Source organism: Crocuta crocuta, unplaced genomic scaffold (assembly GCF_008692635.1).
Source record: "Crocuta crocuta isolate KB4526 unplaced genomic scaffold, BGI_CrCroc_1.0 scaffold1012, whole genome shotgun sequence".
Classification (NCBI taxonomy): domain Eukaryota; kingdom Metazoa; phylum Chordata; class Mammalia; order Carnivora; family Hyaenidae; genus Crocuta; species Crocuta crocuta.
Window position 1 is genome coordinate 69158 of NW_027530844.1, and position 19741 is coordinate 88898.

At 37.0% G+C, this 19741-nt stretch overlaps 1 protein-coding gene across 1 annotated transcript in view; it reads left to right on the forward strand.

The window, feature by feature from the left end:
• The window catches only part of OPHN1 (oligophrenin 1), a 404963-nt gene that overhangs the window by 47942 nt on the left and 337280 nt on the right, over positions 1-19741 (forward strand). The window contains 1 exon segment of the mRNA XM_077769252.1: positions 7964-8059. Coding sequence (XP_077625378.1) covers positions 7964-8059 — 96 coding nt within the window.

Sequence of the window (19741 nt, forward strand, 5' to 3'; positions counted from 1 at the left end):
GCTACCCTATATCTCTTGATTGGAGCATTTAGTCCATTTACATTCAGTGGTATTATTGAAAAATATGGGTTTAGTAGAGTCATTGTGTCCTTTGTAGGATTCATGCTTGTAGTGGTGTCTCTGGTAACTTGTGTTCCTTGCAACATTTCCCTCAGAGAGTCCCCCTCAGGATTTCTTGTAGGGCTGGTTTAGTGGTGACGAATTCCTTCAGTTTTGTTTATTTGGGAAGACCTTTATCCTTCCTTCCATTCTGAATGACAGACTTGCTGGATAGAGGATTCTTGGCTGCCTATTTTTTCTGTTCATCACGTTGAAGATCACCTGCCATTCCTTTCTGGCCTGTCAAGTTTCAGTAGATAGGTCTGTCACCACTCTGATCGGTTTCCCTTTGTATGTTAGGGCCCTTTTCTCCCTAGCTGCTTTCAAAATTCTCTCTTTGTCCTTATATTTTGCCAGTTTCACTATGATATGTCATGCAGAAGATCGATTCAAATTACGTCTGAGGGGAGTTCTCTGTGCCTCTAGGATTTAAATATCTGTTTCCTTCCTCAAATTGGGGAAGTTCTCAGGTATAATTTTTCAAGGACTCCTTCGGTGCCTTTCCCTCTCACTTCCTCTTTTGGAATTCCTATGATACGGATATTGTTCCGTTTGACTGTATCATTCAGCTCTGGAACTCTCCTTTCTTGTTACTGGATCAGTTTGTCTCTTTTTTTTCTCAGCTTCCACTTTTTCTACAATTGTGTCTTCTATTTCACCTATTCTTCTCTCTGCTTCTTCAGTCTATGCATTGGAAGCTTCCATTTTATTTTATTTTATTTATTTTTAGTTAAAAAAATTTTTTTTTCTGAGATAGAGATAGAGGCAGCATGAGCAGAGGTGGGTCATAGAGAAGGGAGAATCAGAATCAGAAGCATGCTCCAGAGTCTGTGCTAGTTGTCAGCATAGAGCCCGACTTGGAGCTCGAACCCACGAAACACGAGATTATGACCTGAGCCAAAGTTGGTTGCTTAATCGACTGAGCCACCTTGCACTGCTGGACACTTCCATTTTATTATGTATCTCATTTATAGCATTTTTCAGTTCTTCACAACTATTTTCAGATCTATAGTTTTTGTAGCTATAGTTTCTCTGATGTCTTCAATGCCTTTTTCAATCCCAGTGATTAATTTTATTATGACTATTGTTCTAAATTCTTGTTCACTTATGTTGCTTGTATCTGTTTTGACTAATTCTTTAGCTGTCACTTCTTCCTGGATTTTCTTTTGAGTAGAGTTCTTCTATTTTGTCATTTTGGCTATCTTTCTGTCTGTTTTAAGTTTTAAAAGCTTGTTAGGCACTCTGAACCTGCGAGTACTGCTATATTAAATGAGTCTCATTGAGTGTCCAGGGCCTGTCCATTCAGGAAGTGTTGTTTGAATGGTTCTCTTGGTCTCTCTTGTTGAGACTTTGGTTGTTTTATTTTCCTACTCATGGTATTTGGGACTCTCCAACATGTGTACTTTGGCTTGTTTTTTTGATGTAGCCTCTTTTGGGTCCGATCTCCTTGTGGTGTGGGCTTAGCCAGGGTGATTCGTGCTCTATGTCCGAAGCCAGGCCTGGTTTCCAGATCTTAGTCCCTGTGCCTCATTGATACCACCCGAAATAAACTTGCAGGTCGAGTCTCTCTGAGCAGTTGAAGCCACTCGCCTCCCCACTGGGAATCAAGCAGAGCTAGACAAATGTTGGAACAGTTTCAAGCGCACAGCTTCCCCTCCAGGTGGAGCTGGATAGCCTGAGGTCTTTTGTATGTTAGCTTTGTGACCACTTAATGATTGGACAAGGATTCCATGAAATATCTTAGCCAGAAGTTTCTCAGCCTTTGGTGAAGGGCTTTCTTGGCCTGTGTTATGGCATGATCTCATCATTCAGCCAGTCAGTTTACAACCCTCCCTGCCATTCTCTCCCTGCTTGTTCAGGGGCTCAAGTTCAGTTAGAACTGAGAGATTAGCGCCTTCACAAATCTTTAATGGACATGGATACAGCCTGAGGTATGCACGCATTCCTTTGCATGCACATATCTTTCAAGATTCCTAGGAGTAGTTTGTACTTTTGCAAGGGCCCTGTGCATGTCATTCTCCAAATCATCATTCTTTAATTGTTTGTGAAGGCTTTTTGGTTCTTAGGCCCAATTCCAATGTATTTTTCAGAGTGGTTTCCCCACAGTAGCAAGCAGTTTTCTGAACATCAGCTAGATGTTCTAATATTCAGCTCAGTTACGACACTATACACCTTGAAACCAGATTCTATAGGTTAAGGGTTCAGTCATACACGACTACTCTACTCCTTTCAGATGTTAGTCACAAGTCCAGTGCTTCTGACCAACTAATATAAACCAGTGGTTTACAAAATGCCCTTCTTAGATTTGATTAATTTACTAGAGTGGTTCACAGAACTTAAATATTTTACTTTCTAGATTATTGGCTTAGTATAAAAGGATATAACATAGCAACAGCCATATGGAAGGTATGTATAAGACATATTATGCAAAGGGGTGTGGCGCTTCAATGCTGTGTCTGAGTGTACCATTTTCCCCACTTCTACACTTATTTCCTAACCTAGAAGTTCTCAGAACCTGTCATTTTCAGTTTTTATGGACACCTAGGCATGATTGATTAAATCATTGGCCATTGGTGATTGATTCAACCTTTAGTCCCTCTCTCTTCCCTAGAGGTGAGGGGATTGANTAAGTGTGGTCCAAAAGTCATTCTAATAACCTAACAAAAAACAATTTAATGACTCTCTCTCATCCCTTGGGTATTCCAAGTGTTTTGGGAGCTGTGAGCCAGGAACTGTGGATGGAGACCAAATATATATGAGAAATGTATTTTTGTCATCTATATGATCAAATATGTATATATTTGATCAATATATATATACATTTTTTTTTCTTTTTTGAGAGAGAGAGAGACAGAGTGTGAGCAGGAGAATGGCAGAGAGAGGAGTTACAGAATCTGAAGCAGGCATAAGGCCCAATGCAGAGGTCAAACTCATGGACTACAAGATCATGATCTGAGCCAATGTTGGACACTTAATCGACTGAGCCACCTAGGCACCCCTCAAATACATATTTCTTATAAATCACATCACACCAAATACTTTGGTCAACCTCTTGATAACTCCAACTTTTACATTGCATCAGGCCACCACAATTTTTAAAAATTTCAGATGATTGTTTTTGACAAATGCCCCAATAACAGCACTGTTTACATAGAATGAGCTTTAGGAAAGGATAGAGTGTGCTTAAGAATGGAGTTTTTAGGGGCGCCTGGGTGGCTCAGTCGGTTAAGCGTCCGACTTCAGCTCAGGTCATGATCTCACGGTTCGTGGGTTTGAGCCACGTGTCGGGCTCTGTGCTGACAGCTAGCTCAGAGCCTGGAGCCTGCTTCAGATTCTGTGTCTTCCTCTCTCTCCGACCCTCCCCTGCTCATGTGGTTTCTATCTCTCCCTCAAAAATAAATAAAATATTAAAAAAAAAGAATGGAGTTTTTAGGACCTTTCAAAATGGACACATAGTGATAATTGTCTAAGAGTGCAGCCTTGTAAAACTCTACCCCATTCTGCCCTCTCTGGTGGCTGCTAACCTATTGTTTTTCACAGCTACTGTAATTGTGAAGCTGTTGGTTTTCAGTGCTACAGTAGAGCTGAGAAGAGAGTGATTTGATTAGGTTTAATTGCACTGGTAAAAAGTACAAGTACTACAAAGTACACTGGTATTATCAGGATTCAGTCTTCTATCTTGAAGAGAGAACCCTTAGATTGTTATGCCTTTAGTTTATTTGGAGAATGTTTTCTATCTATTTGTCTATATATATAAAACAAAAACTTGCGTCCAGAATATATCAAGAAATCTTATAGCTGAATAATAAGAAGACAAAAACTGAGTTATAAAATAGGCAAGAATTTGAACAGACCCTTCATGAAAAAAAAAGATATTATAAATGTCCAATAAGTACCTGATAAACTACTTAATACCATTGGTCATCAGGAAAATGCAAATTAAAACTAAAAGGAGATAGTACACATCCATTAGAATAGTTGAAATTAAAAAAAGGTAAGTTAGCAGCTTTGTATTGTATGTTTATTCACAATATCCAAGATATGGAAGAAACTTAAATGTCCGTCGGTAGATGAATGGATAAAGATGTGGTATATATATTCAATGGGTTATTGCTGAGCCATAAAAGAGAATGAAATCATGCCATTTGTAACAATATGGATGGACCTAGGGAGGATTGTGCTAAGTGAAATAGGTGAGAGAAAGACAAATACCATATGACATCACTTAATGTGGAAGCAAAAATAGTAGAAACAGAACCACAAATACAGAGAACAAACTGATGGTTAGCAGAGGGTGAATGAGGGATGGACAGAATGATTGAAGGGGTGTAAGAGGTACAGGCTTTCAGCTGTGGGATGAATATTCGTGGGGATGAAAGGCACAGCATAGAGAATATAGTCAGTGGCATTGTAATATCGAATGGTGACAGATGGTAGCTGTACTTGGAGTGAGCATAGAATCACGTATAGAGTTGTTGAATCACTACGTTGTACACCTGAAGTTAATATAATATTTTATGTCATCTATATTGTTTTAAGAAGATTTTAAAATAAATTATCAGATGTTGGAAGATAGGTGGATCAACAGAAATTCTCATATATTATTGATAGCTATACAAAATAGTAAAATAGCTTTGAAAAGTGGTTAGACCTTTTCTTGCATGTTTTAAGATACACTTTCTAGCTAAACATATATCCCATTTATTGGACTTTTATGTATTTACCAAGGATAAATGAAAATATATGTCCCAGGCAGGCTTATATATAAATGCTTAAAGTAACTTTCTTTATAATAGTGAAAAACTGGAAATGGCACTATATCCATAAATAGGTGAATGAATGGATTATCGTATATTTATACAATGGAATCTACTCAGCAAGAAATATAATGAATTACAGATAGATGAATTTCTTAGACATTGTGCTGACCAAGGTAATTTATTTATTTTTTAAAAATAGTTTATTGTCAAGTTGGTTTCCATATAACACCCGGTGCTCATCCCCACAAGTGCCCTCCTCCATGCCCATCATCCCCCTTCCCCTCTCCCCCACTCCCATCAGTCCTCAGTTTGTTCTCAGCATTCAAGAGTCTCTCGTGGTTTGCCTCCCTCCCTCTCCCCCACTATTTACCCCCTTCTTCTCCCCTACGGTCCTCCATTAAGTTCTTCCTAATCCTCCTATATGTGCAAACATATGGTAGCTGTCCTTCTCTGTCTGACTTATTTCGCTCAGCATAACACCCTCAAGTTCCATCTATGTTGCTACGCATTGACCAAAGTAATTTAAGTATCAGAGTATATTCAGTATGATTCCATAGTAGATAATAGTGATAAGTAAAGTGGAGTCTATATAACATTAATTAACTACCTCACTAATTAATTCTGTTTATATTCTACCTTATTCCCAGAAAGCTTCAATTGCCTAAAAAAGTCTCTAGCTACATTTACAGGGAAGGTGAGGGAAGAACATTATAGAAGACACATGAATAAGAAGGTGGTATAGAGAGAACCTTCAAAGTTAGCTTTAAAAATTATGAGTTAATGGCTTGGTGGACAAGGATGCAGTAGTATTAGAAAGGATTTTGACATGGTTTAGAGTGATGCAGTAAATTTTAGTGTAATAAACATATAAATGTCCCATACACTGCAAGCTTTTCTAGGTTATCTACTGATTCTTGGAAGTCCAAAAGCTAACCAACTCATTTATCTGAAATAGACGACTCATTCCTGGCACTTCTGTTAGTACAGAGTCTAAATATTGAGAGTTTGTTTCAATGAAGAGCTGTTAATTTGTGCTTGTTCATATTTGCAAATGTGCTTTGTCTGCATTGTCTCATCTTTTGTTTATAAGGTGAACATAGTAATACCTACTTTTGGCTATTCAAGAGGAGTAAATGAGAGTGTGGAAAGTCCTTCATAAATTTTTTGAAGCTCTGTGCAAATGTAAAGTAGTATTTTGAAAACCAGCCGTCTGGAGAACAGAAGTTGGTGTCAATAATGAAAAAGGGAATGAATGCAACTCCTTTCTTACTCCCGTGCTTTTACTTACAAAATAATATAAATGTCAAAAATTCTAATATTTGTTGTTTCTGAGGTTCAAATAATTCTAAAAGAGGAATGAATAATAACTGTACCTTGCTTATCTCAGTGAAAAAAATTGAAGAAATCCAGGTATATGTGAAAGGGCAATATAATAAATATTTTTATTTTCCTGAGTGAAACAGAAAGCACATGTTGTAATTCTGGGCTTGTCCTTCTCTGCTACTGACATAGGAGACCAGAGAAAAGTGATTATTTTCCAGTCATGGAGCTGATTTTCGATTTTCTTTGCTGATGGGATATGGGAAGAGGGTGGGCATGCTCCTTTCACATTCATGTGGACCAGATTTGAAGTAGACAATGCTACTCCAAAACGTGGAGATTTGAGAAGGCATGGTAACCTGGTCTGCAGCCCCCAATCTTTGTAAAACTTTTCTCCTCCTCCACTTCCTCCTCTCCCCTCCCTCTCCATCCCCTGTCCTACTCACTAATGGTGTATTCAAAAGGGTCAAGGCTCTAAATACTGCAAATAAGTTCTTCTGGAAATGGGACGCAAACAAGATGGTAGTAAAATGCCAGAAGGTATAATATGTTTCAACCAAATGTCTGACCATATTTTATTGTGTTTGTGCTTAACCATGATAGTTTTCCATTGAAAGGGATAGATGCTGTTGTTTGCATTGTCTCTGTTTCTGTTAGTCTGAGAGCAAAAACTCCCATAAGCCTGTGTTTTTGATAGATGTGAAGGTGTAGGATGATGAAACCATGGAGCTAGAGAAGAAATAGAAACAGGGAGCCAAAGATAACCCAAATCTTAAGCTTTCCTAGAAGATGGTCAAGTGGGTTACTTGAACTGGTGAGAGCAGTGATCCTCAAACTTTGAAAGGCCTATGAATTCCCTAAGGATTATATGAAAATGCAGTTTCTGATTCAGTAAGTCTAGGTTGTGATCTGGGAATGTGTATTTACATTGAGCTGCGAGACGACAATGGTTTTGCTGACCTGAGAACCACTCAGAGTAGCAAGGCTGGACCTCTTGGTGATGGTCATATTTAAAAAAAATTTCATAAAGATAATTTGTCACAAGGTTAGCTAAATGTGATTTAGTTGTATACTTTTACATAATAAAATTCAAAATTATTCACCCAAAATAAAAACATTTGTCTGAAAAACAAGTTTTTCATTAATTGCCTCCTTAGTTCATGTCCCTTGGTGAATACTGTGTGAGCAACTTAAATTTGTTCTCCTGCTAGATAGTATCCTAACCCAGGCTTCCATATGGTTGATGTGTAAAATGTCCAGGTTGTGCCTGTGTTGTCATGGAAAAGACCCTGGAGAGACAGACCATCTGACTTCTACTTTTGGCTATGGTGGCTAGCTCAGGGACCTTGAGTACCAGAGTTATAAAATTCAGCTACTTCTTTCTTTGTAGAATGATTGTGGATATTTGTTTGGTGAGAGGTGAGAAAGCACTTAGTCCATTGCCCATAATTGGTGCCCAAAGAGCCTCTTTTAGAAGGAAAACTAAGTAATTTTAGGTCTTTCCAGGCTTTGGGTAGAACAAGTCAGAAAGGACAGAGATTGAGATATAAAACATGTCCCATAACTTAAAAGGATTCACTAAGCTGCCTTCCTTTCTCCTTAATGTATGATTTTAGTTGCTCAAATCTTCTACTGAAAGTGCGATCTTTTATTTAACTTTATTAAATACAAGTTGCTAACTCACAGGAGCATTTCCCATTTCTCCTATTAGCCCTAATAGAGATAAATAAATCAGTTAAAGGAAAGCAATTTTGACCATTTCTTCTGTTTCTCTTACTTTGCAGATTATTCTTCAGCTGTTCAGAAATTTTCTCAGACACTTCAATCCTTTCAGTTTGATTTCATTGGAGACACTCTGACTGATGACGAAATTAACATTGGTAAGCCTTCACCTACATGTGGCCATGTACCTCTTGAGGTGATTCAGTGACCATGCAGTCTCCCAGGTTTCTGGATACAGAGACCTTGGGCACCTTCATCCTCTGTGGTCTCCTGCCAAACTCATGGGAGGCTGCTTAAGAAAGTTAAAGAAACATTGCTTCTCAGTCCTGTTCCCCCCTCACACATAAACAATAAAAAGATATCCTTAAGCCTCCACTGAAGCCTTTGACTCCGTCTGCAGGGGAATTTTTCTTTAAACAATATAATACATGAAAATAGATATTTGTGTAAGGGATAAATTAAAGAGTGATTTTAAAAAATTTCCAAAATGAGTAAAATTAAGTGTCCTCTAAGGAGTAAACTCCCATGCAAAGTTTAAAATTAGCATTTATATATGTACAACTTTTCAGACAGCAGGGCACTTGGCATTTCTCTTAGAGCTGAGTTTTAGCAACTCACTCTATGAGCTGTGTCATCTTGGACAGATATTTCTTTTCTCTGAGCCTTAGTCTTGTCCTGTGTAAAATGTGGTTAATATTAATTTTAAGAATATTACTGTGAGGAGATTGAACAGTAGAAGGTAAAGAAATTTGTCTTTGTGTTAATTGTTATAAAGTTAAAGTAATATAAGCAAACCATGGCCCTTGGGCCAAAACTTGCCTGCCACATTTTTTTTTTTGTAAATAAAATTTTATTGGGACACAGACACACTTATTTGTTTAAGTATTTTCTAAGGTTTTCTTTGTGGTAGGACAACAATACTGAGTAGTAGTGGCAGTGACTGGATAGCTTTCAAAGCCTAAAATGTTTGCTCTCTGGCCATTTAAGAAACAGTTTGGTAACCACTGAGTTAAAGAGTTAGTGTAAAGCATTTGCTAGACAAGAACATTGAACCACAGAAATGTTGGGAATGATTTAATGTCACTGAAACAAGTTAGTTACACAGTTGTATTTATGAACCCTAGGATTAAAATATCAAATGTATTATTATTATTATTATTAAATGGCATTTGTAGTAAATATAATATATAAAAGTATAAAATTGCCTATGATAATAAGATATTCCAAGACAGAAACATTGTATTAGATGGTATTGGTATGTTATCTTTTAGCTTTCTTTTGTACATGTACGTCTTTTATATGCATGCAATTTAGTTCTTAGTAAATACATAATTTTAACTTTTTAACCTACCTTTTATCATAATTATCTTCTGATATCAGTTCAAATTCTTTTTAAGTTTAATGGGGGACAAGGACATTATTTTTATTCACTGCTATTTCCCCAGCATGTAGAGGAGTGCCTAGCATATAGTAGATAGTCAATTTATGTTTGCTGAATGAATAAATAATGGATGCATTCAGATCTCATTATTACTGGAGCCATACTTTATATAATATTCAACTATTTAGCTTATTTCCAATTTTTCACTGTTATAAATAATACTGCAGTGAGTGCCTTTAGGAGATTAAGATTGGTTACTATTTGTTTTGGTAAATGTGGTGGCATAACTAGTGAGGCACACATTTGCATTTAGATTATTTACTTATTTACTCCACTTCATTTTACTGTTGGCAAAGGGTATGACTTACTTAAAACTTAATATCATAGGCTCTAGAGTCAGATAGGCCAAATTTAAACTCTTGCTTTGGAACTTATTATTGGTATAACCTTGACAAGTGACTTTCCTCTCTCTGAGTGTTATTTTTTCTAATCTTTGAAATGGGGATGAGGTGATCAATTCCAAGTGTGTACAGTGCCTAAATGCATGTTATCTATTTAATTGTTAATATAAAATTTGATTTATTTGTATTCTGCAATGGATTGGATATTTTTGTGTCCTTCCCAAAATACATATGTTAAGATTCTAACCTCTGATATGATGGTATTAAGAGCTGGTGCCTTTGGGAAATAATTAGGTCATGGAGGTGGAGCCCCTCATAAATGGGATTAGTGCACTCATAATAGAGACTGCAGAGGACTCTTACCTTCCTCCCATCACATGAGAATACAATAAGCTGTCAGTCTGCAACCTGGAAGAGGGCTCTCACCAGAATCTAACTATGCTGAGACTCTGATCTGAAACTTCCAGCCTCCAGAACTGTGAGAAATAAATTTCTGTTGTTTATAAGCCACCCAGTCTATAGTATTTTGTTATGGAATCCTAAACTTAGTAAGACAGAAATCAGTACTGAGAAGTGGGGGTGCTGCTGTACCAAATACCTAAAAATGTGGATGTAGCTTTGGAATTGAGTAATGGGAAGAAGGTACAAGAATTTGAGGGTAAATGCTAGAAAAAGCATAGACTGCCAGAATTTTAACGGCAGTTGTGTTGAGAGCTCAGAAAGAAAAAAAGAGAGCCATCGACAAAGCTTCCATGAGGAACATTTTATTGGACAATGGAGAAAAGTGACCTTTGTTATAAAGTAGCCAAAGAACCTGGCTGAATTGTATTTGTGTTGTAGTATTTTCTGGGAGGTAGTATTTTGTGAGTGATAAAATGGAATATTTGGATGAGGAAATTTCTTAGCAAAGTGGTGGGAGAATGGCTTAGTTTCCCCTGTTTTTAGTAAAAGCTCAGAGGAGAGAAATGAATTCAAGATGGAATTATTAAACAAAATGGAACCAGAACTTCAAGATTTGCACATTTCTCTGCCTGTCGATATTACAAAAAATGACAAAGTATGTTTGGAAGAGAACATCAGGGGTGTGGTGGACTGACCATTGCATAAGGAGCTCAATATGGGTGTGAACCATGGACTCAATCATAACTATCACAACAGAAGCCAGGAATAGAGATGAGATTATATGAGCAGAAACACCACCAGCTGGAAATATTAGAAACAAAAAATGTGACAAAATGAAGAAAAACTGTTTGACCTCTTAGACCCTATTAGACCAGACCATAGAGCTGTTTGGCTATGAACATGCACTATTCCTCAAGACAAAAGAAGAAGGACTCTGAAGCCAGTAATGAGATCATCAGGGATGCCACTCGTATCATATGCATAGTGTACATAGGCCTTGAGGGCCTTCTCTTAGATTTGAAAGGGCAAGACCAATGCCCAGGGAGCTATAGGAGTGGGTCCACTGAGGGTACAACACCTACCTTATCATAAATGTCAACCAGTGCCACTCAGGAAAAAGACAGTGGGTGAGGTTGAACATGATGGCTTATACGGAGAAATAAAAATGACCCCCTGATGATGCCAGGTTCTTGTGGGTGTCTGTGAGCTCCATGTAAGCTGTTAGCTGTGACACATTTGCTTCTTAATGTATGCTTTACAATAACTGCTTAAGTCAGTTACTACTTGCCTTCCAACTCCAGAAATTCCTGGTTATCAACTGACTGTTGCTTTATGGCTGATGATTCATGAACTGACCTTTATTGATGGAGAATGAAAAAAGATTTTGAGATTTTAAACGATCTGTCATACTCACTGCCCTTATTGATTTTGTCATTTTGAGAGCTTGGATTTGCAGTGGCAGTGACAGGAACAAACAGTGCTCCAACAGTTTAAGGTGAGGCCCTTTGGAGTCTTTAAGAAGAAGCATTAGAGAGCATACTGAGAGGGTATTTTTGGGAAAGGACAGTTGCTTTGGAAGTTGAGACCGCAGAGTGTGCCATGCCCTCCAGTTGCCAATACTACTGGCCCTGAGTCAGTAGATCTTCTGTTTAACTGAAAAAATTGGTAAAAGGACAGTTGCAATAGAATTTTGGGTTGAGATTTGATTTCACATTGCATGTGAAGAGGGCCCTGCAGTTCTTTCCATAATGCATTTTTCATGATGGCTCCAAAAGGTGACGCGGTACCATTAAGCCAGTTGTCTTACAGAGATGGTAGTGTCTTACAGAGATGGTAGTGATTCCTAGAGGATGTGAAGCAAAGCCTGAGGCTTCTCTGAAGAGTCCCTTCCCTTGATGATCAGCTCTAGTACCTAACTTGAGAAGTCTGTGTACAATAGGGACAAGTGGAAGTGTCTCACTGCCCCGACAATGACATTTGTTCCTGCTCTTTGAGTAAGACATCTGTGCCTTCAATTGGCATTGTCTGGCTTTTTCTTGGCCTCTATAGCTCAATAACTAAAGGAAATCTCAGGTGTCTAGGTAGTTTTTTATATACTTCAGAGTTATTAGCTATAGGATGGATCTTAGCACTATTACCTAAGCTTTTTGGGCATGTTTTCCTCATCTGTAAAGAAGTATAATCTATTTCACAAGACTGTGAGGAGTAAATGAGATAAATACATATACCAGAGAGTATATGTAAATCATTTGGCTCAGTGTCTGGCATATGATTGGTGCTGAGTATCTCATGGTTGTTATTGATCTTAGCAGGAAGGTAGTAGAACCCAATTTTTTGAAAATGTCAGTTTGAAATTTTACTTCCCGAATAACTACAAAACATATAAAATAAAATGTTAGTGTTCCATTGACCTTAGGGAATATCTAGTTTAGTTATTTCTAATGTATGTCAGGGACACCTGAACCTCTTATTGATCCAGAGCCTCAGGACTGCTCTTAGATCAAATGAATCAGAATATCTGTAGTGGATTCCAAGTCCCTGATTTCTGCACAGTCATCATAATATTGGTGAGCATTTTGGAACCCATCAGTTGTCAGGGATTTTCAAACTGTTCCTTGGATCCTCAGTGCCTCCTATCCACCCAGGCTCAAATGAAGCATGTAAGGATTTACTTGAAAATTCAAGTTTCAGATTAAAAAATAAGCTGATATTTTCAGAGTGCTTACCAAGTAAGAGATCTCATTCTAAAAACTTTACATAAANCACACACACACATGGGGGAAGAGAGAGAAAGGGAGAGAGATAAATATACTCAGCTAGCTTACCAACCTCCTCACCACCACTCCTGCCAATTCTAAAGATAGGGAAACAGATGTCCAGAGGTGGGCTAGTGATTGTTGAAGGTCTCACACAGTTAAGTAGCACCAGATTTATTACTGGAACCAAGGTCTCCTCAAGCCCAATTGATTTACTCAACTAATTTTTATTGAGCACCTGCTATGAACTCTGCCTTCATGGAGCTTCAGTTAAGTTTTAGGAAGAAGTAGGGTGCCAGGGTGGCTCAGTTGGTTAAGTTTCTGAGTGCAGCTCAGATCATGATCTCATGCTTCATGAGTTCGAGCCCTGCATCAGGCTCTGTGCTGACAGCTCAGCCCCTTTCCTGCTCTCTGCTCTCTCTCTCTCTCTCTCTCATTCCCTCTCTCTCAAAACTAAGTAAGCATTAAAAAATTAAAAGAAAAGTTTTAGGAAGAAGTATAGGCAAATAACTTCCTATATCATTGCAGTACTAGGAGCAAGAAAGAAGAATGCTTCCCACATAGGCTTCAGAGAACCTCCATGCTCTTTTCAGAGGAACACTGCTATGTGTTTGTGCACTAGTAAATAGGTAGAAAGTGTCCACCAAGTGCCATTGACTGGGGATTCAGATACATAATGTATCTCCCTGCCCTCCAGGATCTCATAGTTTATTAAAGGAGACAGGTATGTTTTCACTCATATGTATATCTTGAGAAACTTAGCAGAAGACCATGAGGGAAGGGAAAGGGGAAAAAATGTTACAAACAGAGAAAGAGGGAGGCAAACCATAAGAGACTCTTAAATACAGAGAACAATCTGACGGTTGNTGAGTTGAATTTCTTAAGGATGAATGAGAATTAAAAAAAGAGGGGAGAGAAAACAAATATAAAAAAGGGACAGTTGTGGGGAGTGAGATTATCTGTTGATACTGGAGGACATTGAATGTGACTGGGAAGAGTAGGGATGAGTCAGAGATTAAGACCTAGTGATTGCATAAGGGCTAAGTTAGAGTCTTGGCAGTTAATAAAAATGAGCAAAGCAGGCTGGATATAGAATGGCAATTGATATTCTGTCTTTGTGACTTGGTAATGAGAGGTAGGGCTGTGGCAAACAAAAAAACGACCTGCTCCATCTAAGAGAAGCATCTTTGAATGGGCTCCAATAATTGTTGCCATCTAAAAAATGTGGGCCTACATTGCCAGAATCTCTTATTTTATTCCAGAAAGTGATACCCAGATATCTTATGGATAGTATTAAGTGTCAGCAATAAAGTAAAATTTAAAACACTGCAAACTAAACAAAACATACCTGTTGCCAAACACAGTGCATGGGTTTGTGATGCTGATGCCTGGGTTAGACAGTGAGGGGCCTGGAATACCTCATGAAATATTTTGGATTGTATCCTAAAGCTTGTGGGGAGTAATACACAAATGGGAAATGATCAGGAAGGAGACCAAGGCAGGTACCCAAAAGATTTGTTTTAACCTTAAACTCTAATGTGGTAGACCTCACCAGATAGTATGTGTTTCTTGTTTTGCTAATTTTAACCATTCTAACAAGTATGAGGTGGTATAACACAGTGGTTTTGACCTGTATTTCCCTGATGATGAGTTAGCATCTTTTCGTGGATCTGTTAGCCATCTGGATGCCTTCCTTGGAAAAGTGTCTATTCGTGTTGTCTAACCATTTCTTAACTGGATTATTTGTTTTCTGGGTGTTGAATTTGCTAAACTATTTATACATTTTAGATACTAACCCTTTGTCAGATATGTCATTTGCAAATGTTTTCATCTATTACTTACCCTGCATTTTAGTTTTGTTGATTGTTTCCTTTGCTGTGCAGAAAGAAGCTTTTTATCTTAATGAAATTCCACTAGTTGATGTTTGCTTTTGTTTCCCTTGCCTCTGGTGATGTGTCTAGAAAGAAGTTGGTATGACTGAGATCAAAGAGGTTGCTGCCTGTATTCTCCTCAGGGATTTTGATGGATTCCTGTCTCATATTTAGGTCTTTCATCAATTTTTAATTTATTTTTGTGTATGGTGTAAGAACGTGGTTCAGTTTCATTCTTCTGAATGTTGCTGTCTAGTTGTTCCAACACCAGTTGTTGAAGAGACTGTCTTTTTTCCATTAGATATTTTTTCCTTCTTTGTCAAAGTTTACTTGATGATATAGTTGTGGGTCCATTTCTGGATTCTTTATTCTGTTCCATTGATCTTTGTATCTGCTATGGTGCCAGTACCATACTGTCTTGAAGATTATAGCTTAATAATATAACTTGAAATATGGAATCGTGATGTCTCCAGTTTTATTTTTCTTTCACAGTATTGCTTTGGCTATTCAGGGTCTTTTCTGCTTCCATATAAATTTTAGGATTGGTTGTTCTAGCTCTGTGAAAAATGTTGGTGGTATGTTGATGGGGATTGCATTAAATGCAGATTGCTTTGGGTAGTACAAACATTTTAACAATGTTTCTTCTTCCAAACCATGAGAATGGAATACTTTTCCATTTCTTTGTATCCTCTTCAATTTCTTTTATAAGTGTGCTATAGTTTTCCCTTTAAAGATCTTTTACCTGTTTAGTTAGGTTTATTCCTAGGTTTCTAATTGTTTTTGGTACAATTGCAAATGGGATAAATTCCTTGATTTCTTTTTCTGCTGCTTTGTTATTGGGGCATAGAAATGCAACTGATTTCTGTATGTTGATTTTATATCCTGTGACTTTGCTGGATTCATGTATTAGTTCTAGAAATTTTTTGATGGAGTCTTTTGGGTTTTCTACATAGAGTATCATGTTGTCTGCAAATAGTGAAAGTTTGATTTCTTCCTTGCTGATTTGGATGCCTTTAATTTCTTTTTTGTTCTCTGACTGCTGAGGCTGACTTCCATATTAAATAACAGTGGTGAGACAAGGAGTGGACATCCTTGTCTTGTTCCTGAGCATAGGGGAAATGAAAGGCTCTCAGTTTCTCCCCCATTGAGGATGATATTAGTCTTGAGTCTTTCACATATGACCTCTATGATGTTGAGGGTTTTTATCAAGAATGGATGCTGTACTTTGCCAAATGCTTTTTCTGCATCTATTGAGAGGATCATATAATTCTAATCCTTTCTTTTATTACTGTGATATGCCACATTGGTTGATTTGTGAATATTGCACCAGAACTGCAGGCCAGGGATTAATGCCACATGATCGTGGTGAATAATTCTTTTAATGTACTGTTGAATTTGATTTGCTAGTATCTTGTTGAAAATTTGTACACCCATGTTCAGGGATATTGGTCTGTAATTCTTTTTGTGGGGTCTTTGTCTGGTTTTGGAATGAAGATAATGCTGGTCTTATACAATGAGTTTGGAAGTTTTCCTTCCGTTCATATTTTTTGGAACAGTTTGAGAAGAATGGGTATTAACTCTTCTTTAAATATCTGGTAGAATTCCCCTGATAAGCCATCTGACACTGGAATTTTGTTTATTGGGAGATATTTTGTTGCTGATTTAATTTCTTTACTGGTAATGGGTCTGTTCAAATTTTCTATTTCTTCTTGTTTTAGTTTTTGTTAGTTTCTAGGTTTCTAGGAATTTATCCATTCCTTCCAGGTTGCCCAGTTTGTTGACATATAATTTTTTCATGTTCTCCTATAATTTTTTGTATTTCTGTGGTGTTGGTTATGATCTCTCCCCTTTCATTCATGTTTTTATTTCTTTAGGTCCTTTTTCTTTTCTTTTGGATAAGTCTGTTTAGTGGTTTATGAACTTTATTAATTCTTTTATAGAACTAGCTCTTAGTTTCATTGATCTGTTCTACTGGTTTTCTTTGTTTGTTTGTTTCTATACTGTTTATTTCTGCTCTCGTCTTTATTATTTCACTTTTGCTGGCTTTAGGCTTTATTGGCTGTTCCTTTTCTAGCTCCTTCAGGGGTAAGTTTAGATCGTGTATTTGAGAATTTTCTTGCTTCTTGAAGTAGATCTGAGTTACAATATACTCCATCTTAGGACTGCCTCTGCTGCATCCTAAAGGTTTTAGACTATAATGTTTTCATTTTCTTTTGCTTCCATGTATTTTTAGTTTCCTCTTTAATTTCCTGGTTAACTCATTAATCTTTAGTAGGATGTTCTTTTACCTCCAAATATTTATGTTCTTACCATTTTTTTTCTTGTGGTTGACTTCAAGTTTCATAGTGTTGTGGTCTGCAAATATGCATGCTATGAACTCGATCTTTTTGTACTTTTTGAATGCTGATTTATAACCCAGTATGTGATGGAGAATGTTCCATGCTCACTCAAGAAAATAATGTGTATTTTGCTGCTTTAGGATGGAATGTACTGAATAAATCTGTTAAGTCCGTCTGGTTCAGTGTGTCATTCAAAGCCATTCTTTCCTTTTTGATTTTCTGCTTAGATGATCTTTCCATTGCTGTAAGTGGGGTATTAACGTCCCCTACTGTTATTATATTATTGTCAATGAGTTTATTTATGTTTGTTATTGGTTGATTTATATTTTTGGGTGTTTCAAGTGGGGGACATAAATATTTATAATTGTTAGATCTTCTTGATGGATAGACCACTTAATTATGGTATAATACCCTTCATCATCTCTTATTAAAGTCTTAAACTTAAAATCTAATTTGTGTGATATAAGTATGGTTACTCTGGCTTTCTTTTGGCATCCATTAGCATGATAGATGGTTCTCCATCCTCTTATATTCAATCTGCCGATGTCTTTAGGTCTAAAATGGGTCTTCTGTAAGTAGCATATAGATATATAAGTGAGTCTTTTTTTTTTAATCCATTCTGATACCCAGTGTCTTTTGATTGGAGCATTTAGTCCAGTAACATTCGGTGAGATTGTTGAAAGATATGAGTTTAGTGCCATTCTGTCACCAGTAATGTTGGTGTTTCTGGTGATGTTCTCTGGTCCTTTCTAGTCTTTGTTGCTTTTTTAAAATCCCACACCAAAGAGTCTCCATTAATATTACTTGGAGGGCTGGGTTAGTTGTCACAAATCTCTTTTAGTTTTTTGTTTGTCTGGGAAAGTCTTTATTTTTCCTTCTAGATATGGAAAACACTGTATGCTCATGGATTAGAAGAACAAATATTGTTAAAATGTCTATACTGAGCAAAGTTATCTACACATTCAAAGCAATCCCAATTAAAATAACACCAGAATTCTTCACAGAGCTAGAACAAATAATTGTAAGATTTGTAAGGAGCAAGAAAAAAATAACCTAAATAGCCAACGTAATGCTGAAAAAGAAAACCAAAGCTGGAGGCATCACAATTCTGGACTCTAAGCTGTATTTCAAGCTATAATCATCAGGACAGTATGGTACTGGCACAAAAACAGACACAGAGATCAGTGGAACAGAACAGAGAACCCAGAAATGGACCCACAAATGTATGGCCAACTATCTTCAACAAAGCAGGAGAAAGTATCCAATGGATAAAAGACAGTTTCTTTAGCGAATGGTATTGGGAAAACTGGGAAGTGACATGCAGAAAAATTAACATGGACCACTTCCTTACAGCATACATAAAATAAATTCAAAATGGATGCAAGATATAAATGTGTGACAGGAATCTATCAAAATCCTAGTGGAGAAAACAGGCAACAATCTCTTTGGCCTTAACTGAAGCAACTTCTTACTACACATGTCTCTGGAGGCAAGGGAAATAAAAGCAAAAATGAACGATTGGAATCTAGATAAAAAGCTTCTGCAAAGTGAAGGTAATAATCAACAAAACTAAAAGGCAGCCTATGGAATGGGAGAAGATATTTGCAAATGACATATTGGATAAAGCGTCATTATTCAAAATCTCTAAAGAACTTATCAGACTCAGCATCCAAAATCAAATAATCTACTGGAGAAGTGGGCAAAAGACATGAACAGATACTTTTCCAAAGAAGACATCCTGATAGGTAAAAGGCACATGAATACATGTTCAACATCACTCATTATCAGGGAAATACAATTCAAAACCACAATGGGATACCACCTTACCCCTATCCAAATAACTAAAATTAACAATTTAAGCAACAACGGATGTTGGTGAGAATGTGGAGAAAGGGGAACCCTCTTAAACTGTTCACGTGAATACAAACTGGTGCAGCCACACTGGAAAACCAGTATGGAGGTCCATAAAAAAATGAAAAATAGGATTACTCTATCCTGGAAATTGCATTACTATGTTTTTACTCAAAGAATACAAAAATGCAGATTTGTAGGTGTACATGCACCCTAATGTTTATAGCAGCACTACCAACAATAGCCAAATTATGGAAACTGCCCAAATGTCCATTGACTGATGAGTGGATAAAGGAGTGGTGTGTATATATATACACAATGGAATATGACTTAGTGATTAAAAGGAATTAAATCTTGGCATTTGGAATAATATGGATGGAACCAGAATGTATTATGCTAAGTGAAATAAGTAAGTCAGAGAAAGACAAATATCATATGGTTTCACTCATATGTGGAATTTAGGAAGCACAACAGATGAACATAGGAAAAGGGAAGGAAAAATAAGATAAAAACTGTGTAATAGGTAAACCATAAGAGACTCTTAAAGAGAGAGAACAAACTGAGGATTGCTGCAGAGCTGTTGGGGTGGGGGGATGGGCTAAATGGGTGATGGGCATTAAGGATGTTCACTTTTTGGGATGAGCATTGGGTGTTACCTGTAAGTCATGAATCACTACATTCTACTCTGGAAACCATTATTACACTATATGTTAACTAACTTGGATTTATATGAAATAAAATAAAAGTAAAATTAATTGAAAAATCACAGAATTTTTATTAATTGAGTGAGAGTCACTGAGTTTTTTCTTTTTAATAAAAAACTCAGTATTTTATTTTTA